The 16,064-nt window shown below is 50.9% G+C and overlaps 1 protein-coding gene across 3 annotated transcripts in view; it reads left to right on the plus strand.

The window, feature by feature from the left end:
• LOC111158087 (protein kinase C alpha) overlaps positions 1-16,064 on the plus strand; it is a 393,808-nt gene that overhangs the window by 322,427 nt on the left and 55,317 nt on the right. For all 3 annotated transcript variants that reach the window (XM_022519916.1, XM_022519919.1, XM_022519917.1), the window contains 2 exons: positions 13,985-14,122; positions 15,182-15,355. In XM_022519916.1, coding sequence (XP_022375624.1) covers positions 13,985-14,122; positions 15,182-15,355 — 312 coding nt within the window. The remainder of the gene's footprint in view (positions 1-13,984; positions 14,123-15,181; positions 15,356-16,064) is intronic.

Consider the following 16,064-nt stretch of genomic DNA (forward strand, 5'->3'; position numbering starts at 1 on the left):
AGTGGCATCGCTTGCTTGCTCAGGAACTAATCCTCACCTTGTGGCTTTTTCTGAAAATAGACCTGTCAGTCCTCAGTCCGTGGCTGGTCCCCAGGGGCCATTTCTCTGTGTTGACACGTTGGGAGGAGGCAGGCAGGCAGGACAGTCCATGACTCTGGCTAGTGGCCGTGGGTGGGCAGCCGCATCTGCACAGATGGTGGCTGGGGCTGCAGCCATGGGCTCATCCTTGTGTTACCCACATTGCCCCCCAAGCCCCAGCGGCCTGTAGCTACCGGTGGGATCACAGCAATGGAAAGAATTTAAACCTTACTAGCCCTTCCCGGCTTATTGACACAAGAGCCCTGCCATCTACCTCCAGGCATCTGAGCCCCATCTGAGCCATACACGCCCTCCCCAAAGCCCCTCCTCCGAGGGCCCCTCCTGCCCTGGAGACCAGCCCTTGCAGCAAACACACATGGACTGCTTGGCCGTGGCCCCCAGGGGCCATGGGGACCCCTCCGCCATCTCATGTATGTCCCTTTGTTTCATCTCTGCCCCTCTCTGCTTGCCTCCTGTCAGAAGAATCTCTCTTCTGGTGTGGCCACAGCTCCTGAGCTCTCGTGATGCCACCATCCCTATAGGAAGGGAGGTCTCCCCACTCAGGAGGAGGGAGACAGCGTCAGTCCGTTTTACAGATGAAGCAGCTGAGGCCTCGGAGAAATCAACAGCCATAACGGGCATTCCAGTCTGCATCTGGTGGACATGCTCCTTGCCATTTGCTTTCCTGTCAGCTGGTTGCCCTGGGGCAGTTGGGGGGCAGGGGGGAACCACAGCAGCCCAGAGCAGTGCAGTGGCCGCCAGCCTGGGAAGCAGGTGTGTCCCACTGAGCTATAATTAAGCCCCTCTGTTTATAAAAACTGGTGTGTTTTGTTTTTTGTTTTTTGGGGTTTTTTTTTTTTTTTAGATCTTATTTATTTGACAGAGAGATCAGAAGTAGGCAGAGCAGCATGGAGAGAGAGAAGGGGAAGCAGGCTCCCCGCTGAGCAGAGAGCCCGACGTGGGGCTTGATCCCAGGCCCCTGAGATCATGACCTGAGCCGAAGGCAGCGGCTTAACCCACTGAGCCACCCAGGTGCCCGTTTTTTTTTTTTTTTTTAAGATTTTATGTATTTTTTTGACAGAAATCACAAGCAGGCAGATAGGCAGGCAGAGAGAGAGAAGGGGAAGCAGGCTCCCCGCCGAGCAGAGAGCCTGATACGGGGCTTGATCCCAGGACCCTGAGATCATGACCCGAGCCGAAGGCAGAGGCTTTAACCCACTGAGCCACCCAGGCATCCCAAAAACTGGTGTGGTTTTTATTTTTTATTTTTTAAAATATTTTATTTATTTCTTTGACAGAGATCACAAGTAGGCAGAGAGACAGAGAGAGAGAGAGGAGGAAGCAGGCTCCCCGCTGAGCAGAGAGCCCGATATGGGACTCCATCCCAGGACCCTGAGATCATGACCTGAGCCGAAGGCAGTGGCTTAACCCACTGAGCCAGAAACTGGTGTAGTTTTTAAACACCCAGTGAAGATAGGGTGAAATCAATGGTTGGTGGAAATTGGGTGCTGAATTTAATTGCATTCGACCCCACTTTCAAAATGTTTGCTGCTGTCAGAGATGTTTTATAATAAAGAAAATTGAGTAATTGAGCACACGTATCTAGTACTGGGGGGAAAAGGATCCTTTAGTTTATTTGTTTATGTTGACTTCTGTGAGGATGCTGGGTCAGGCCTCCTCTGCTAGGGGCCCAGGCCTGCTCGCCTCTCCCGCTGCAGCTGGACAGGGGTAGAGAGTGGAGTCTGGAACTTTCCCCAGGGCTCTAGGCTTTATTGGTGTTGAGGGGTTTTGATTTTGGTTTTCAGTCGATTTCAGGAGCTGCTGTTCTGTATCATTTAGCTTCTGTTGCATTTCCCCCCTGGGTGTTTTCATTGAATTTCCCAGATTGTTCTGTGCTTCTACCTTTCAGATAAACACAGAGGCTCCCCCCGGCCACTCCCGTTCCCTCGCAGCCCTCCCTGCCCCCTTTTCCTGGCTTCTTGCAAAGTCTGAGCTCAGTCGAAGGGCTGGGGTGGGGGTGGGGGGGGACTCAGGAATCCTAGATCTAGAACCGTAGAGATGTCGTTTTCAAGACCTGAAGCATCCAGAGACTAAAACATACTACTGGCCCAGATGGTGGGCATTTCTCAGAAGATTCTTCAGAAGATTTAGAACCATCTTCTGTAAAGGTAGAGCTGGAAAGATACAATCTGTGTCTCCTTTGAGCATTTGTAGCAGTTTTACCTCTGCAGGGCAGCCCAGGGAACTTTAGGCACATCGCTACTAAAAGATTCCCGTCCCAGCGCGAGGGCTCCGGAAAAGAAAACACCACAAGAGGGCAGTCAAGACTTGCAAACAAAAGATCCCAGGAAAAGTTACACACCGAAGATCCCTAGGAATTCGTGACTCTCTCTCTTTACTTTTTTGACGGACCTGAAGCTGGGATCACCATGTTATGTTCCTAGTTGTTCCTCAATTTTACGTTATAACAAGGTGCCTCGAAGGCAGGAAGTCCAGGCTTTCTATAGGTCTGAGGGACTCCCGTGGTCTGGCCTGGCCTGCCTGGGCCCCAGCCCGGTCACATCCACTCTGCTTTCTCAGCAGCAGAGTTGCTGGCCGTCCGGAAGCAGCAGTGCTGAATGTCTGACCCATCTGAACCGTTGACCCCGATAGCTTCCAGGAGTTCCCGGGCTCCGGACCCTGCCACAGCAGACTCGTAAATCTGTGCATTGTTAACCCCAAAGGGGGACGTTCCTGGTGGCAGAAGGATTAGAGGTTTCCCAGAAGTACTGAGTACTAGACGTGCTCTGACAGTACTGTGCCTCGGCCACATGCCCTCACACGGCACCTTCTGGAATGTGCACCCCCTCCCCGCACCGGCCCAGAGACCCCCTCTTATTGCAAAAGGAAAAATTGAGGGCGAGTTTTTGGTCCTCAGACCCTGACCCAAGTCCAGAGTCTCAGCAGCAGGGGAGGACTGAGGGCAATGCCTTCCCAGGATTGGTTTATCAGGGCGACCAGTCCTGCAGCCTGATACCCCTGGGACAGCCAGCCCGAGAGGACAGTGAGGGGACAGCTGGGAAATGTGGGAGAAGGAGGTTGGCTGCACAGGAAACAGCACAGGAAGCTACTAGAGGTGTGTGACGCTCAGGACAGAGAGAACCAAGCACTTCGCATTGTCCACGTTGGGCAGGGCACAGGTGTGTCGGGGGGGTCCCCATGTTTCTCTGGAGACTGTGGCTCCATTGCCATGACAACAGGCCCACCGGCTCCCTGTGAATTCGTTCAGCGGTGGCGACAGCCTAAGTGGATGTGTCCATAAAAATATTTCTTATTAAGAAAATGACTTAATGTGATTTCCTTACGTTTTGCCCTACTGACTCAGCCCTTCCCTCCGCACACGGGGTGCCTGCGTGTGGCGCTGTCCCACCCCGGGGAGGTCAGCACATCGGGCGCTGTCGAAGAGCGAGCGGATTATTCCAGTGCGTCGTCTTTGCTGTGGCGGTCGTGCTGGGTTAACAAGGAGACATGGGCGTGCTGTCTCCGTCTAACGGCAGTGATACGGGGCAAGGGTAGGTCAACGGCAGCCCACAGGCCAAAATGTGGCCTGTGCGGGTGTTCATGGACCCCTCACTGGTATGGCTCTCACACGACAATGGCAGAACTGGGTTGTTGAAACAGAGATGCTCTTTGGCTGACGGAGCCACATGTTTTCCTTACCGCAATAATGGTCCCTTCACAGAAGACCTCAGCCTTCCCTTGCTATGGGAGGACAAGCACTGAATTCAAAGCTCAGAGGTCTGGATTCGGAGCCTGGGGACGAAGACAAGAGTGAGACTCATCACTTAGCCTGTCGCCACATCTGTAACATGGGTGATGGGGTTAGCGTATCTCCAGCTTCCTTCCAAATACTAAAAGTTCTGTCACCCTTGTGCCGCTGGTCCAACATTACATCTCAGGGGAATGATCCCCTGGGGATCCGGTTTCAAGGATGAGTATAGAAGAAAGAAACATCCTTGTTTCTCCACCCCCCACCCCTGCCCCCAGTACTGCCTCAAGGGCTCCAGAGCCATGGGGAGTGGAGTTAGCTCTCTACACCCCAGTGTCTGCACCTGCCCAAAGGCAGGGCAGACCTTTCCCGGGACTCTTCTGTGGCTGACCGTCCCTGGGCCTGAGAACTCCCTGCAGATGAATGAATGATGCCCACCTGTGATTTGCCAGCCACCTGAGATCCCCAGCGCCAGGAGAAGATTCCAGCCAGCGGGTATTGGCGTGCTTGTACAGGAGGAACACGTGGATACATGCCACCAGCTTATAGTTGTTGGTTAGATTACCAGATCTGAAAGGGAGTTCGAAAAGGATGATTAGATGAAATTAGACACAAGACCCAAAAGAAACCAAGATGAGGAATCAGGTTGCCTTGACTCTTTGGATTCCCGCTTTTCTGTCCAACACTTCATGGTCAGATTAAAGTGCCTGGCCTTGGGCACCAGCCTTTGCCATATCCCTCTTGACCTGGCCAGTTCCACATCAGGAATCCAGCCCACAGAGACTAGGGATGTGCATGGAGATTTAGAATACAAAATTGTTCATCTGTGTGTTATTGGAAACAATGTGGCTGTCCAGCAATAGGGGACACTGGCAGATCCACATAGCAGGTGTGATGAAGTCACTAAAAACATGCGGCAAAAGAATGCCGCCAAAGAAAAAGTTTACGCCATATGAAAGCCGGTTGCAAATGATATAATTCTGTTTATGTCAAAGAAGAAAGCATGAAAAGATTTAGAAGGATATACATCAAAATGGCAACAATGATTCTCTCTGGGTGATAAAACTATGGATAGTTTAGGTTGTCTTCTTTATTTATTTATTTATTTATGTATCCATCCATGCCTGTGAAATGTTCTGAAACGAACCAGTACTACTATGCTCACGAGAAGCAACACTGTTGTAGAAATTCTTTAAAGGCAGTAACTCTGCCTTTAAAAAAAAAAAAGGTTGCATGAGAAGTGATCATCTTTCCCAGTATACACGTGCATCCATACGTTGTAAAAGGATTCGAGGAGCACCGTGTCCCAGACTCTCTCCTGGGCCCTGGAGATACATCAGTGAGCAGAACAGATCAGGCCCCTGTGCTCCTTGCAGGGGAAGGAGAAAGGGAAACAGACAATAGGTAGAATCCACACCATGGGAAGGAGAAGGTGGGATGTCCTACTGAAGCTTCAATGTTGGAGCATCTCTCGAGCAGAGATGGGAGGCGGTCTTGTTGCTGTTCGGGTCAGAGGGAGCAGAGAGTGCAAAGGTCCTCAGGTGGCAAGCATGCTTGACACATTCCAGAAGAGGAAAAATAATTCAGCTGGAGAACAGCGGGCATTTTAGTGATGCCATGTTACCCAGAAGGCTGTAGTGCCCATGAGGTACCCTCATCCTAACCCGTTGCCTGGTGACAGCATAGGAAGTAGTAGATGTGACTCATGGCTCTTAGAAATATACCGGCCATATTGTTAACAGTATCATTGAAAATGCCTTCGGTCCCCTTGTGGTTTTCTTCTTCTATAACCACTTAATTTAACAAATGTTGCAGTGGGTACAGGTGAATATGTCACCTTAGGGCTGAGACTCAATGCTGAGGTCCTTGGTTCTATGTGGCAGAGACACATGTTTCTGGAGCAGCACCAAAATGCCATCAGTCTTACATTGTCAGAATTGTTCGGATAAACTCTGAATACAGGGCATGTTCGTTTAGGGAGAAGATTACGGAAGAAACCCACAGTTATTCATTTGCCCCTATAGTTGGTCATTGTTGGCCTGTCTGCCCTTGGAATCTTAGAAGTAGAACCTTCTATTGTCATATTCTTCTCTCTACACTTTGGAAAACATCTTTGATAAATATATTCATCAAAGCCCTATTTTTCTGTTCTGCTAAGAGATATAAAATTATTGAAGACGCATTCACAAAATAAGTACAAATGGACACATTTACAACAGAATCTGGTGAAGCATGATGGTATACCTCAGAGGGTTACCCAGATGCTCCACAATTCTAGAATAAACCCACCGGGAGACTCGGAATTAGGGTTAACTCTCAGCTTCCTTACCGTAGAGAAACCTTTGGGCTTGGCTTCCTACTGAGGGTAAGTTAGCACCTCTCGGCAGGACTGCTAGTCTGGGTGTGATCATACTTGGGGGCTGGTGGTTTAGGACTGTACACTTCCCCGTGACTTTATTGTCTGTCTGTTTTCCCGCATAGCAAAGCTAGTGCATCGTCATTATACAGAATTCACAAATTGCAGACTGTCTGTGGTGTTATGTTAAACTGATTGGAATTGGCAGTCCTGTAGGTCAGACCATCCCAGCTCAGCCGGATGCAAATGGTCCAAATGCCAATGGTCCAGCCTAACAGAGAGTTGACGTTGACCACAGTCCCATCTCTCATAGACTTCCCATGCCGTAGTTCGGCAGATCCAGCTCCCAGTTTTCACTTGACACTCCACCCCCCATAACGAGCGGCGTACGGAGAGTCCCTGATCACACACACGGACAGCTCTTCAGACAAAGGGGTTTCACACGCATCCACCCTTCAACCCCAGCCTGGGAGAATTCAGATTTGCAGTGGTCAGTTTCACTTTGTATGATGTGCTTTACAGAAACTCACCGTAGGTGTCCTTGAGATTTGTGAACGCCTTCGATGATTGCAGGCTGTTAGGACTCTTGGTGAATGTATCTGGGGCATAAAATGAGATGCGTGTCGATTATTAGGAAATTGTCCAAGGAGGAGAGCACACTAAGTCACGGTATCTTCCTGCATGTTGTAGCCCCTGAGGGAGCTACAGAATGTTGCTCCTGAAAGCGGAGAGCAGCTGGGGCTGAGACCCAGTTCGTTTCCTACCCCAGTGGTGGGGGGGCACAGAAGCAGGGAATCCCACAGGAAGCTGCCGCAGCCTCCCCACAGGTCCCGAGCTCCTGCTGAGCCCGTCTGCAGCCTTGACACATACCCGTAATCACAGGGTGTCTGGGCCATGAGTCACCCCAGCAGAACCCTGACCCTGGTGACCTGCCTCTGCTCACAGAGGCCTTCAGTCCATAGTCAGGGCGCAGGTGGAAGCCAGGAGCCGGAGGGAAATGCAGCTTCTCCTTCCCAGGGCAAAGGAAAGAGGACCGCAGTGAAGGATGTGATGAGAGACTCTGCATTGCATGCTTTTGCAAAGGATTCCTCATTTCAGCTTTAGCATAGCCCAGGGATGCAGAGGTCTTAGCACGACTGTATGACAGATGAGCAGTCTGACGCCCAGAGAGGCTGTATCATCTGCCCAGAGTCACACAGCCCAAATAGGTGAAGCCAGGATTTGATTTAAACTTTAGAATCAAAGTCTGGGGCTCTTTCAGAATTTGCCATTGATTTTCTATGATAATTGAAGATTATTGCAGATAGAAAGGGTCCCAGGGACTCTGAAGGGACTTCAAACTGGGAGAAACATTCTGACTGTCTTAGACTAGCACATCTGACACATGCACAGGACTCACTTGAGGGTTTTGTCAAACCTGCATGTTCCGATTCCGCAGGTCTGGGGTGGGGTCCAGGCATCTGCTTTCCTGGCCAGCCTTCTGGCAGTGCTGGCACCGCTGATCTACAGACCGCACGTTGAGTAACGGGGAGCTAGCCACAGTACCTTTGCACTGCAGGTTCCCTGGAGGAAAGGCTACATCATACTGCTCTGATTTCCCTAGCATCTGACCCCATGTCTGGGGCATGACAGACAAACAGATACTTGTGGAATAAATAATGGAATATTCTCAATTCACCAACAAGGACCCCTGAGTCAAATCAAAATGTGTCCTGAGCAGGAACTCAGGATTTGGAATTGACCAGCAAGGAGCATGACCAGTGGGCTCATGGGTGCTTCCCATCTCAGCCCCAGTCGATGCCCTGCCCTCCTCTGGATGCGGGGCTTCGGGAGACATTCTGCCTCTCCTTTTGGGGTGTGAATCCCCGTTTGTGCACGCAGCCCAGCAGGGCATCTGGCCATGCAGGGCGTGTTTGCTGCTGCAGGAAAGGATGTTGGCCCACTTATTCCGAGGTCTCCTTGGGTCTGCTGAAATCTCTGCACTTAGGCCATTGGCTTCAGCTTTATCCCTGGACATACACTGATTTTATTTGTGCTCCTGGTGAAGTCTGAATTACATTCATGACAACGGGTTATGCCGACAGTACACAAGCTGAGAAGGAGCAGTCTCTGTCCTGCCGGGAGACCCGTTGTCAGACAACCCGCTCAAAAGCTCAAAGAAAGGAACCGTCAGCCCAGAAGCTCAGTGTTGGTCTTCCCTCAGATCCCAGCGAACTCCAGGACCATCAGGACTTGTCACTGGAGGAACGTCCCTTCAGAGTAGCTTCCGAGGGCACGGTTTTGGCTTGCTGGCCCAGCTAACGTGTATTGCGTGGCCTTTGGGGAACATCACCATGTGGCCGAACTCCCTAAAGGCAGAGGTGCCCTCACAGCCTTTGTCTGTGGCTGTGCCAGCATGAGTGGTGACCGCTTGAGGGAAGGAGTTCCCATTGTACTTGAACATCTAAATGCAGTGTCCAGGGGCCACCCTATGAAGTGATGAACCCGGTAAGAGCTGCTTTCCCGTATGAACGTCTGGCAGATGGCTGCCGGGTATTGGCTACCAGCCAATGACTTGGCCTCTTCAAATTCTGTCGTAGCACTCAGTGAAGATGTATGATTTTGAATGAATGAATCAACCAACCAACCAACCCATCAGTGAGATAGTCAGTGATCGTGCTGTTTTGTGCCCAGCACTAGTGCCTGGCCTAAAGACACGTAGATGACTAAGATGGTCCGTGCCTTCCAGGACCTCACGGTCTGATGAGAAAGGTCAGCAAATCCTCAGAAAAATTCATCTGTTCATTTAGGTTCCCCTGATCGATCAGTTCTGTCACAGGGTTTTGAGAACACAGGGTTTTGGGAAGTGATCCCAAGAGACCTGGGGTGGGGGGCAGGGCAGCAGGGATGGGATCCAGGGAAGGGAGGAAGCCAGCTAAGGTAAGGGCATGGTCGTTATCCAGGTCATAACATGGCGGACAGGCTGGAGCCCAGTCTTGCTGGGGAGCAAGGGAGATGGCATGGGACCCACTTCCTTGTGCACCAGTCAAGGCCATGACTTCCTGGGGTGCCGGCGTGGGCATTTCAGGCCTGCCCTGCAGGTGTGGCCCCAACAGAACCCGCAGGCAGCCTCTGATGTGCACAGGGGTGCAGAGCCGAAAGCTCCAGGGATGTGGGCTGGTCATAGGCCATGTCTCCCCAGGTGGGAAATCCCAGGAGGAAGGAGGCATCGAGAAGATGGAGAGGTGGTGCGTGAGCTGGATTTGGTGGATGAGCAAGATAGCAAGGCCCTTGCGGGAAGAGCAGCCAAGACTGGAGACTGGAACAAAGGGGCCAGAGAGTTGTGGGACCGAGGTCAGAGACAGAGCTCACAGCCACGGGGCTCTTCCTCATCCTTTGTGACAACTCGGCCTTTTTCTGTCCAGCAGATGAGAAGCCAGGGAGGCAGGACAGGGTCCCTCCAGGGGATATACTAAAAGGGACGTCACAGAAGTCGGGACCCTAGAGCCCGGGCCGCCTCGATGGAGAGGTGGTGAAGGAGGCCCTGAGAAGAGGCCAGATTCTGGACCTAATCTGCTGGTTGATTTGGCACAACCTGCTAATAGATGAGCTGTACAGTGTGATTGGAAGAGGCATTAAACAAACCATAAATATTCCCAAGTCGCCCTATGCACTGTTGAGAGCAGGGCTGTGGGAGGGAGAATGGCAGCCAGTCTTTGGGGAGGGGTCCTCTGAAGAGATGACAGTCATGCTAGAGCCTGCAGGTGGGGAGAAGTCAGCCTGGGAAGGGGTGGGGGACTGCACACCCACAGCATGGGGCGGCGGAGGATGAGGAGAGGCAGGGGGAAGGGGCAACTAGGGGGGGTTGGCCAGAGGCTACCTGAATGTAGACTGGAGGTGGAGGCTGTGTAGACCACCCTCCTGGGGGTCGTCTGCTCGCCACCAGTCCCCAGCTACACAGCTGCTAGAGTAGCCACTGGCTGTCTCCAGCTGTGCCAATGATTAGACCCAGGTTGAGCGAGGGACTTGCCAAAGTCAGGCCCAGACCACTGCGGTTTTGGTCTCATAGAACTGACTGCCTTAGAAGAGTTGCTTTTGCAGACTCCACAGGGGCAAAGGCTCCGGGCCATCCCACGGCCAGACCTGCCCATGGCAGCAGGGAAATGACTCCAGAAGAAGCTCCTGCAGGGAAGTATGGAAGCCACATCTCTCTGGTCGGAAGGCTAGCTGCACGAAGCCCCCCAGGCTGCTCTTATCTCAGGGATGCCAGGAGCTGGGGAGAAATCCTTCTCGTCCTCTGGGCCAGGCCACTTTCTAGCCTGCCCCCCTACTGGAGAATGCACCCAGTGTGGCAGCCTGGCCCGTCTCCTTCCAAACTATCCCCCTGCTCTGCCAGCCACATGGAACCCAGCTCTGCTTCTAGCTGCAGAAACACGAAAATGGAATCTGCCCAGAACAGGGGAAGAAACCAGTGTCCTTCCTCCCTCCAGCTTTCCCTCCCAGGAGCAGGAGACTCCTTTGTCGACATTCCTCCCAAACCTCACGGATTGATTTCAGAGCGGAACCCCAAGATCCTGCTGCAGTCGTGTTCAGAAATACTCAAATGCAAAAATGGTTTCCTTGCATTTTCATCCCTTTGGGTAAAATCTTTTCCCCGTACCTGGACTAAGGTCACAGCGCAAACCTCCTTTGCTGGGTTATGGTCCACAGTGAGGGCAGTGTCTGCTGCGGAGGTCCGTCCTTACAGCAGCCCACCATCCCTCTTTCGCTGTCTGTGGTGCTGAAGTGTCAAAGGAGGAAGGAGCAGGGACTCTAGGACTTCACAGGAGTGGAACCTCTGGTGAGGAACCCCGCGCTTCAAATGGACGCTGGGTGTCCCTGGACAGCCAGGCACGATCACAGCCTCACCCAGGTGAAGACACTCTTAGACTGTTTCAAGCGCCTCTGAACACTGAGTCCGTCATGTGGGGGCCTTTTCAGAATTTACCGTGAAGTTCCTGACAAAATAAAATGAATCTCCTCGTGCCTCTTTCAGATAACGTTTCTTTTTAAAAATCAAAAGAACAGGATAGAGTGGCATCGTTGGTTTTCTCATCTCACACTTGAACTTCCTGATTGTTCACTGCAATGTCGACAACACACACTAGAAAGTTTTTCAACTTGGAATCATTCCTGCGGCAGATGTGTGGAGTAAAAGAGGAATTCCGCTCTCCGCCACCTCCGTTTTGATCCTGGTCTCTACCTTCTAAATGATTGAGTTCTCCTTTCTAGCTTCTCTCTAAACAGGCATGAGATCATCTGGGCAAAGCATCCCTTGATGGGGACCGAAACTACCCTCTCCTGCAATAAGGAATACCCTGTGCCAGCAAGACCCCCACATGATTGACCCCCAAGACAGTGATCAACTTGACCTTCACTGCCCAGCTGCATGAATGCACCCACTGGCCTCTGCCCCGCATTTTCCTTACGTAGTCCTGGGAGTGCTTTCAGCACTTTGGAGACGGTCTCTGAGACCCTAGTCCACTGTCTTCCTGGTGCTGGCCTCCCTGAAGTAAATTACTTTCTCAGTTCACCACCCCTCGTTTGTCTGCCTTTGGACTTTGTCAGTGGCAAGTGGTCGAACCTGGTCCATCTGAGACCCCCGGAGCCAGGTGCTCCTGCATTCCTGCTTCCTGGCTTCCAGGGTTGGGGCTGGCCCCGCAGTTGAGGGGGTTCCTGATGTAACACTAGTGGTTATGTCTTAGCTCTTTCTCACAAGTCTGTCTAGACATTCCTTCCATCCTCTGTCAAAGGGGACAATACGTAAAACTACGTATTACCGTAGTTCAGTTTTTTGTCTTTAAAGAGTGTCCGTGTATCCAACGACCCCCAGGTTCACGCGTGTGTCCCTCCAGGCACTGCCGATAGAGGAATATGGTACAGCTGTATAAATGCTTTCAGACTCGAAGCAAAAATGTTAGGGCCATCCTTCCCCCACGTCTTAAGGTCTCTGCAAAAAAGTGGGGGCCATCTCTCCTCCGTGTCTTAATGTCTCTGCACACATGGATGTGCTCAGTTCAAGCATGCATCCAGCCGTGAGGTTTGATCTTTACACAGACGTGTTGTTTTTATCACAGGAAAGCATCCCCTAACAGCACAGCCTCTGACGAACACACTCAAGCTTCATTTCCTCATTCAGCCAGAAAGTAGAGCGCACGCCCTGTGCCGAGCCCTGCGTGAGGCCTGGGCATCCAGAGATGGCCCGATCCACTAATGCAAAGACTCTTCCCCAGAGCCTGGCACAAGGTGCCTGCGCAGGAACTCAGGGACGAAGGGCCGATGCTGCTCTAAGGGAATATGGGTGATTCCTCAAAAACCGCCTCTGCTGTTAAGAAAAACATGTCAGATCCTCTGTCTTCCCACAAGAGAGAGCTCTGGTCACAAAGCAAAGCCCAGAATACCTTCTTTATATCGTGTACCTTCTTTTTCATACCCACACAGACTTGAGTGATGTCCTGGCCCCTGCTTGGAAACTCAAAGCAGCACTTAGGTCTGCTGCGGGTGGGGGTGGTGGTGGTGGTGCGGGGATTACCCTATCATTTAGAACATTTAGAATGTATCCAAAGCCACAGTCTTCGCCCTCTGGCTCAGAGCAGTGACAGTTGAGCCACACTGCAGGACCTGGCCTTTTCAGCAGCTGACTTGTCCAGCAGCTCATGCCCTCACCATCAAGCAGATGTTCTCCAGGCAGAGTTGGGGGGAGATTCTCTGTGGGCTCCTTTGCTGAGTGTTGAGACCTTCCCAAATGATGCCATTAGCCTTTCCTTTTCGGCTGAGCCTTCTTGCTCTCCTTGACCTTTAATCCGAGACTCTAACTCTTCAACCAGAACAATGAGGGTGTAGTTTCTCCAGCACCTGTGTGTAGCAGGAACCTGGCTTATAAAACAAAAAACAAACAAAAAAAAAAACGCCTTTTGGTAACTGACAGGTCACTGATCAAGGATGCTTCAGGTTCAGAGGGTGCTGGGTGTTTGGTGTGAATGTAGGTTCTCGTGCACGTCACCATTTTCCTGAGTTCAACTCTTGACTTAAAACAACAATAACCGGGGCACCTGGTGGCTCAGTTGTTAAGCGTCTGCCTTCGGCTCAGGTCATGATCCCAGGATTCTGGGATCGAGCCCCACATCAGGCTCCCAGCTTGGTGGGAAGCCTGCTTCTCCCTCTTTCACTCCCCCTGCTTGTGTTCCCTCTCTCGCTGTGTCTCTTTGTCAAATTAAAACAAACAAACAAAAAAAACAACAATAACCACAACAAACCCTATGTTCTTACTATGCCTTTTAAAGTAGCAATAAATCATCCCCACAGCTTGCCTGTTAAGAGGTTCCTTTCCAGGAAACCCCTTTTTGCTAGGATAAAGCTCTCCTTTATGCAAATGAATCTTAAATTGGAAAAATCTACAAATAAGAGCGTCAGTGCACCATTTATTTCTTTTATTATGTTAACCATCGTGAAGCACCGTCTTCCCCCCAGAAGTTAATTTCTAAGTCCCAGAATGAGAATCAGCCTGCTCTTGACAGAGTCCCATGACTTGGTAAACAATGTAAAGGGTTGTCTCTTGATAGGTAAGGGCAATTTTTTTTTTTTTGCTACTTTGCAAATGTTACCCCTAGGGTATATATACCCACTGACTTTTGAATAAGTATTTCATTGCCCTGTGATTTCTTTTCTTGCCCACATCCCCCCTCCCACCTCCCAGCTGCCCTCAAGCTTAGTTAAATGCTTTCTGTCACTGTTTTTCCTGGGTAAAATGACCCTTCGATTTCCTGTGTGTGCTTTTTGTTTAGAAAGCCAAGCTTGGCCCTGCTGGTAACAAAGTCATCAGTCCTTCAGAAGACAGGAGACAAACTTCCAACAACCTGGACAGAGTGAAACTCACCGACTTCAATTTCCTCATGGTGCTGGGGAAGGGGAGTTTTGGAAAGGTAAGAGGACAGTTTGTTGTCTGGGGACAGGGGGAAGGGGTGAGGGGAGGGGCAGGGGGGATTTGCAGAGAATGCCCGGGATCGGGGATGGGGTCTGTGCTCCCTGAGGTTTCCAGAGCTGTCCTTGGGGTTTCCCCATTCTCTGTACTCCTTTCTCAGATGCCCCACCCACCACTTCATTTCATTAAAAACAACTGTACCCAGAAAACTACAGAGAGTTCACTGTGTGCCCCTATTTCCGTGTTGAGAACAGAGCATGTGCTCTGAAACGTAGGTTGAATCGATAATTTGAATCAATAATTTTCACAACTAAATATTAGAAGTTAATTTGTGGAGCGCCTGGATGGCTCAGTCAGTTAAGTATCTGCTTTCGGCTCAGGTCATGATTCCAGGGTCCCAGGATCGAGGCCCACATCAGGCTACCCACCGGGGAGTCTGTTTCTCCCTCTCCCTTCCCCCACTCATGCTCTCTCTCGCTTCTCCTCTTAATCAAAATAAATAAATTTTTAAAATCTAAAAAATAAAAAAATTAAAATTAAAAGTTGATTCGCAGTGAGCGAATGTAATAGCTGAGAGACGCTGAACAGAGTTTCTTCAGCCATGAACCTATTTGTCTGCATTTGGTTTCTCTGGCCCCAAATCTCACGATAGATCCAGGAAGTGATTTCCAATCCTATCTCTTTGTCTTGGCTCCCGACTCGTGAGCGCAGTCACGTTTTTGCCCAAAGGATGCTCCTGAAAAACATGCCTACTCAGGCCAATGCTGAGGACCACGTAGATTCCTTCCCGCAGCCACCATAGCGCCACCATGTGGCCAGAGCCTGTGCAGCGCACAAACCCGGACAGCTTCTGAACTGTCCAGTGCTGGCGGCATTTTCTGTACACTGCCATGCGACATTTCAGAATTGGCCCACGAAGCGGAACTTGATGAATATGTGCATAGCCCGCGTTTACAAATGTGCACCAACTGAACGGCCGCCTGACCAGGTCCCCCCACCCCACCCCCAGCTTCCAGAGGTCTGCTTCGAAGCTTTCAGGTTGCCTTTCGTCTGCCCCCAGGTGATGCTCGCTGACCGGAAGGGCACAGAGGAACTGTATGCCATCAAAATCCTGAAGAAGGACGTGGTGATTCAAGATGACGACGTGGAGTGCACCATGGTGGAGAAGCGAGTCCTGGCCCTGCTGGACAAGCCCCCGTTCCTGACACAGCTACACTCCTGCTTCCAGACCGTGGTGAGTCCCCCAGGGCTGTGCCATCTCCGTGGCTCAGCACACGGCGTGCTCTCAGGGGCCACCCCTGAGCCAGCATTGTAAGCATCTGAATCAACCTTCCTCCAGTGGAGAAGGCTCCAGAAAGCCTCTCACTTCCATGCCACTGGTAAACTTGGGGAGTCCTCTTTCTGGGATGTGCCCTACTTACAGGCTTGGCACTAATTCTATTTAATTCAGCAAACATGTGTACCAGAGTTTTCCATCTACTGGGCCATGTGCTAAGACTTGAGGCTACACCACCAATAAAAGAACCCACAGTCCCGGCTTTTGAAGACCATGGATCCCGTTGCCAAGCATAGCATTAGAACCCAGGGAAACTTGATGTCCAAAAAGAGTATGTTCTTATGCACTGCACACAGCAGCTTGGCAGTCTGGTCTGTTTTGTACAGCCTATGAGCTCTAAGAAATTTTAGAGGAGGAAAAAAAAAAAGAATGATATTTTGTGACGTGTAAATTAGATGAAATTCACATTTCAGGGTCCATGAATCATTTTCTTAGAACACGGCCAGGCTCCTTCATTTTCCTGTCATCCAGAGTGGCTCTCCTGTTTCACAGGCAGAGTTGAATCGTGGCAAGACACACCCAAAGCCTAAAGTATTTACTGTCTAGCCCTTTACAGAAAGTCTGCCGAGCCCTGTCTTACAGTATAATGAAAAAGAGGACAAGAGAG

This window comes from Enhydra lutris, unplaced genomic scaffold (genome assembly GCF_002288905.1).
Source record: "Enhydra lutris kenyoni isolate GAN:26980312 unplaced genomic scaffold, ASM228890v2 scaffoldscaffold57, whole genome shotgun sequence".
Lineage (NCBI taxonomy): Eukaryota > Metazoa > Chordata > Mammalia > Carnivora > Mustelidae > Enhydra > Enhydra lutris.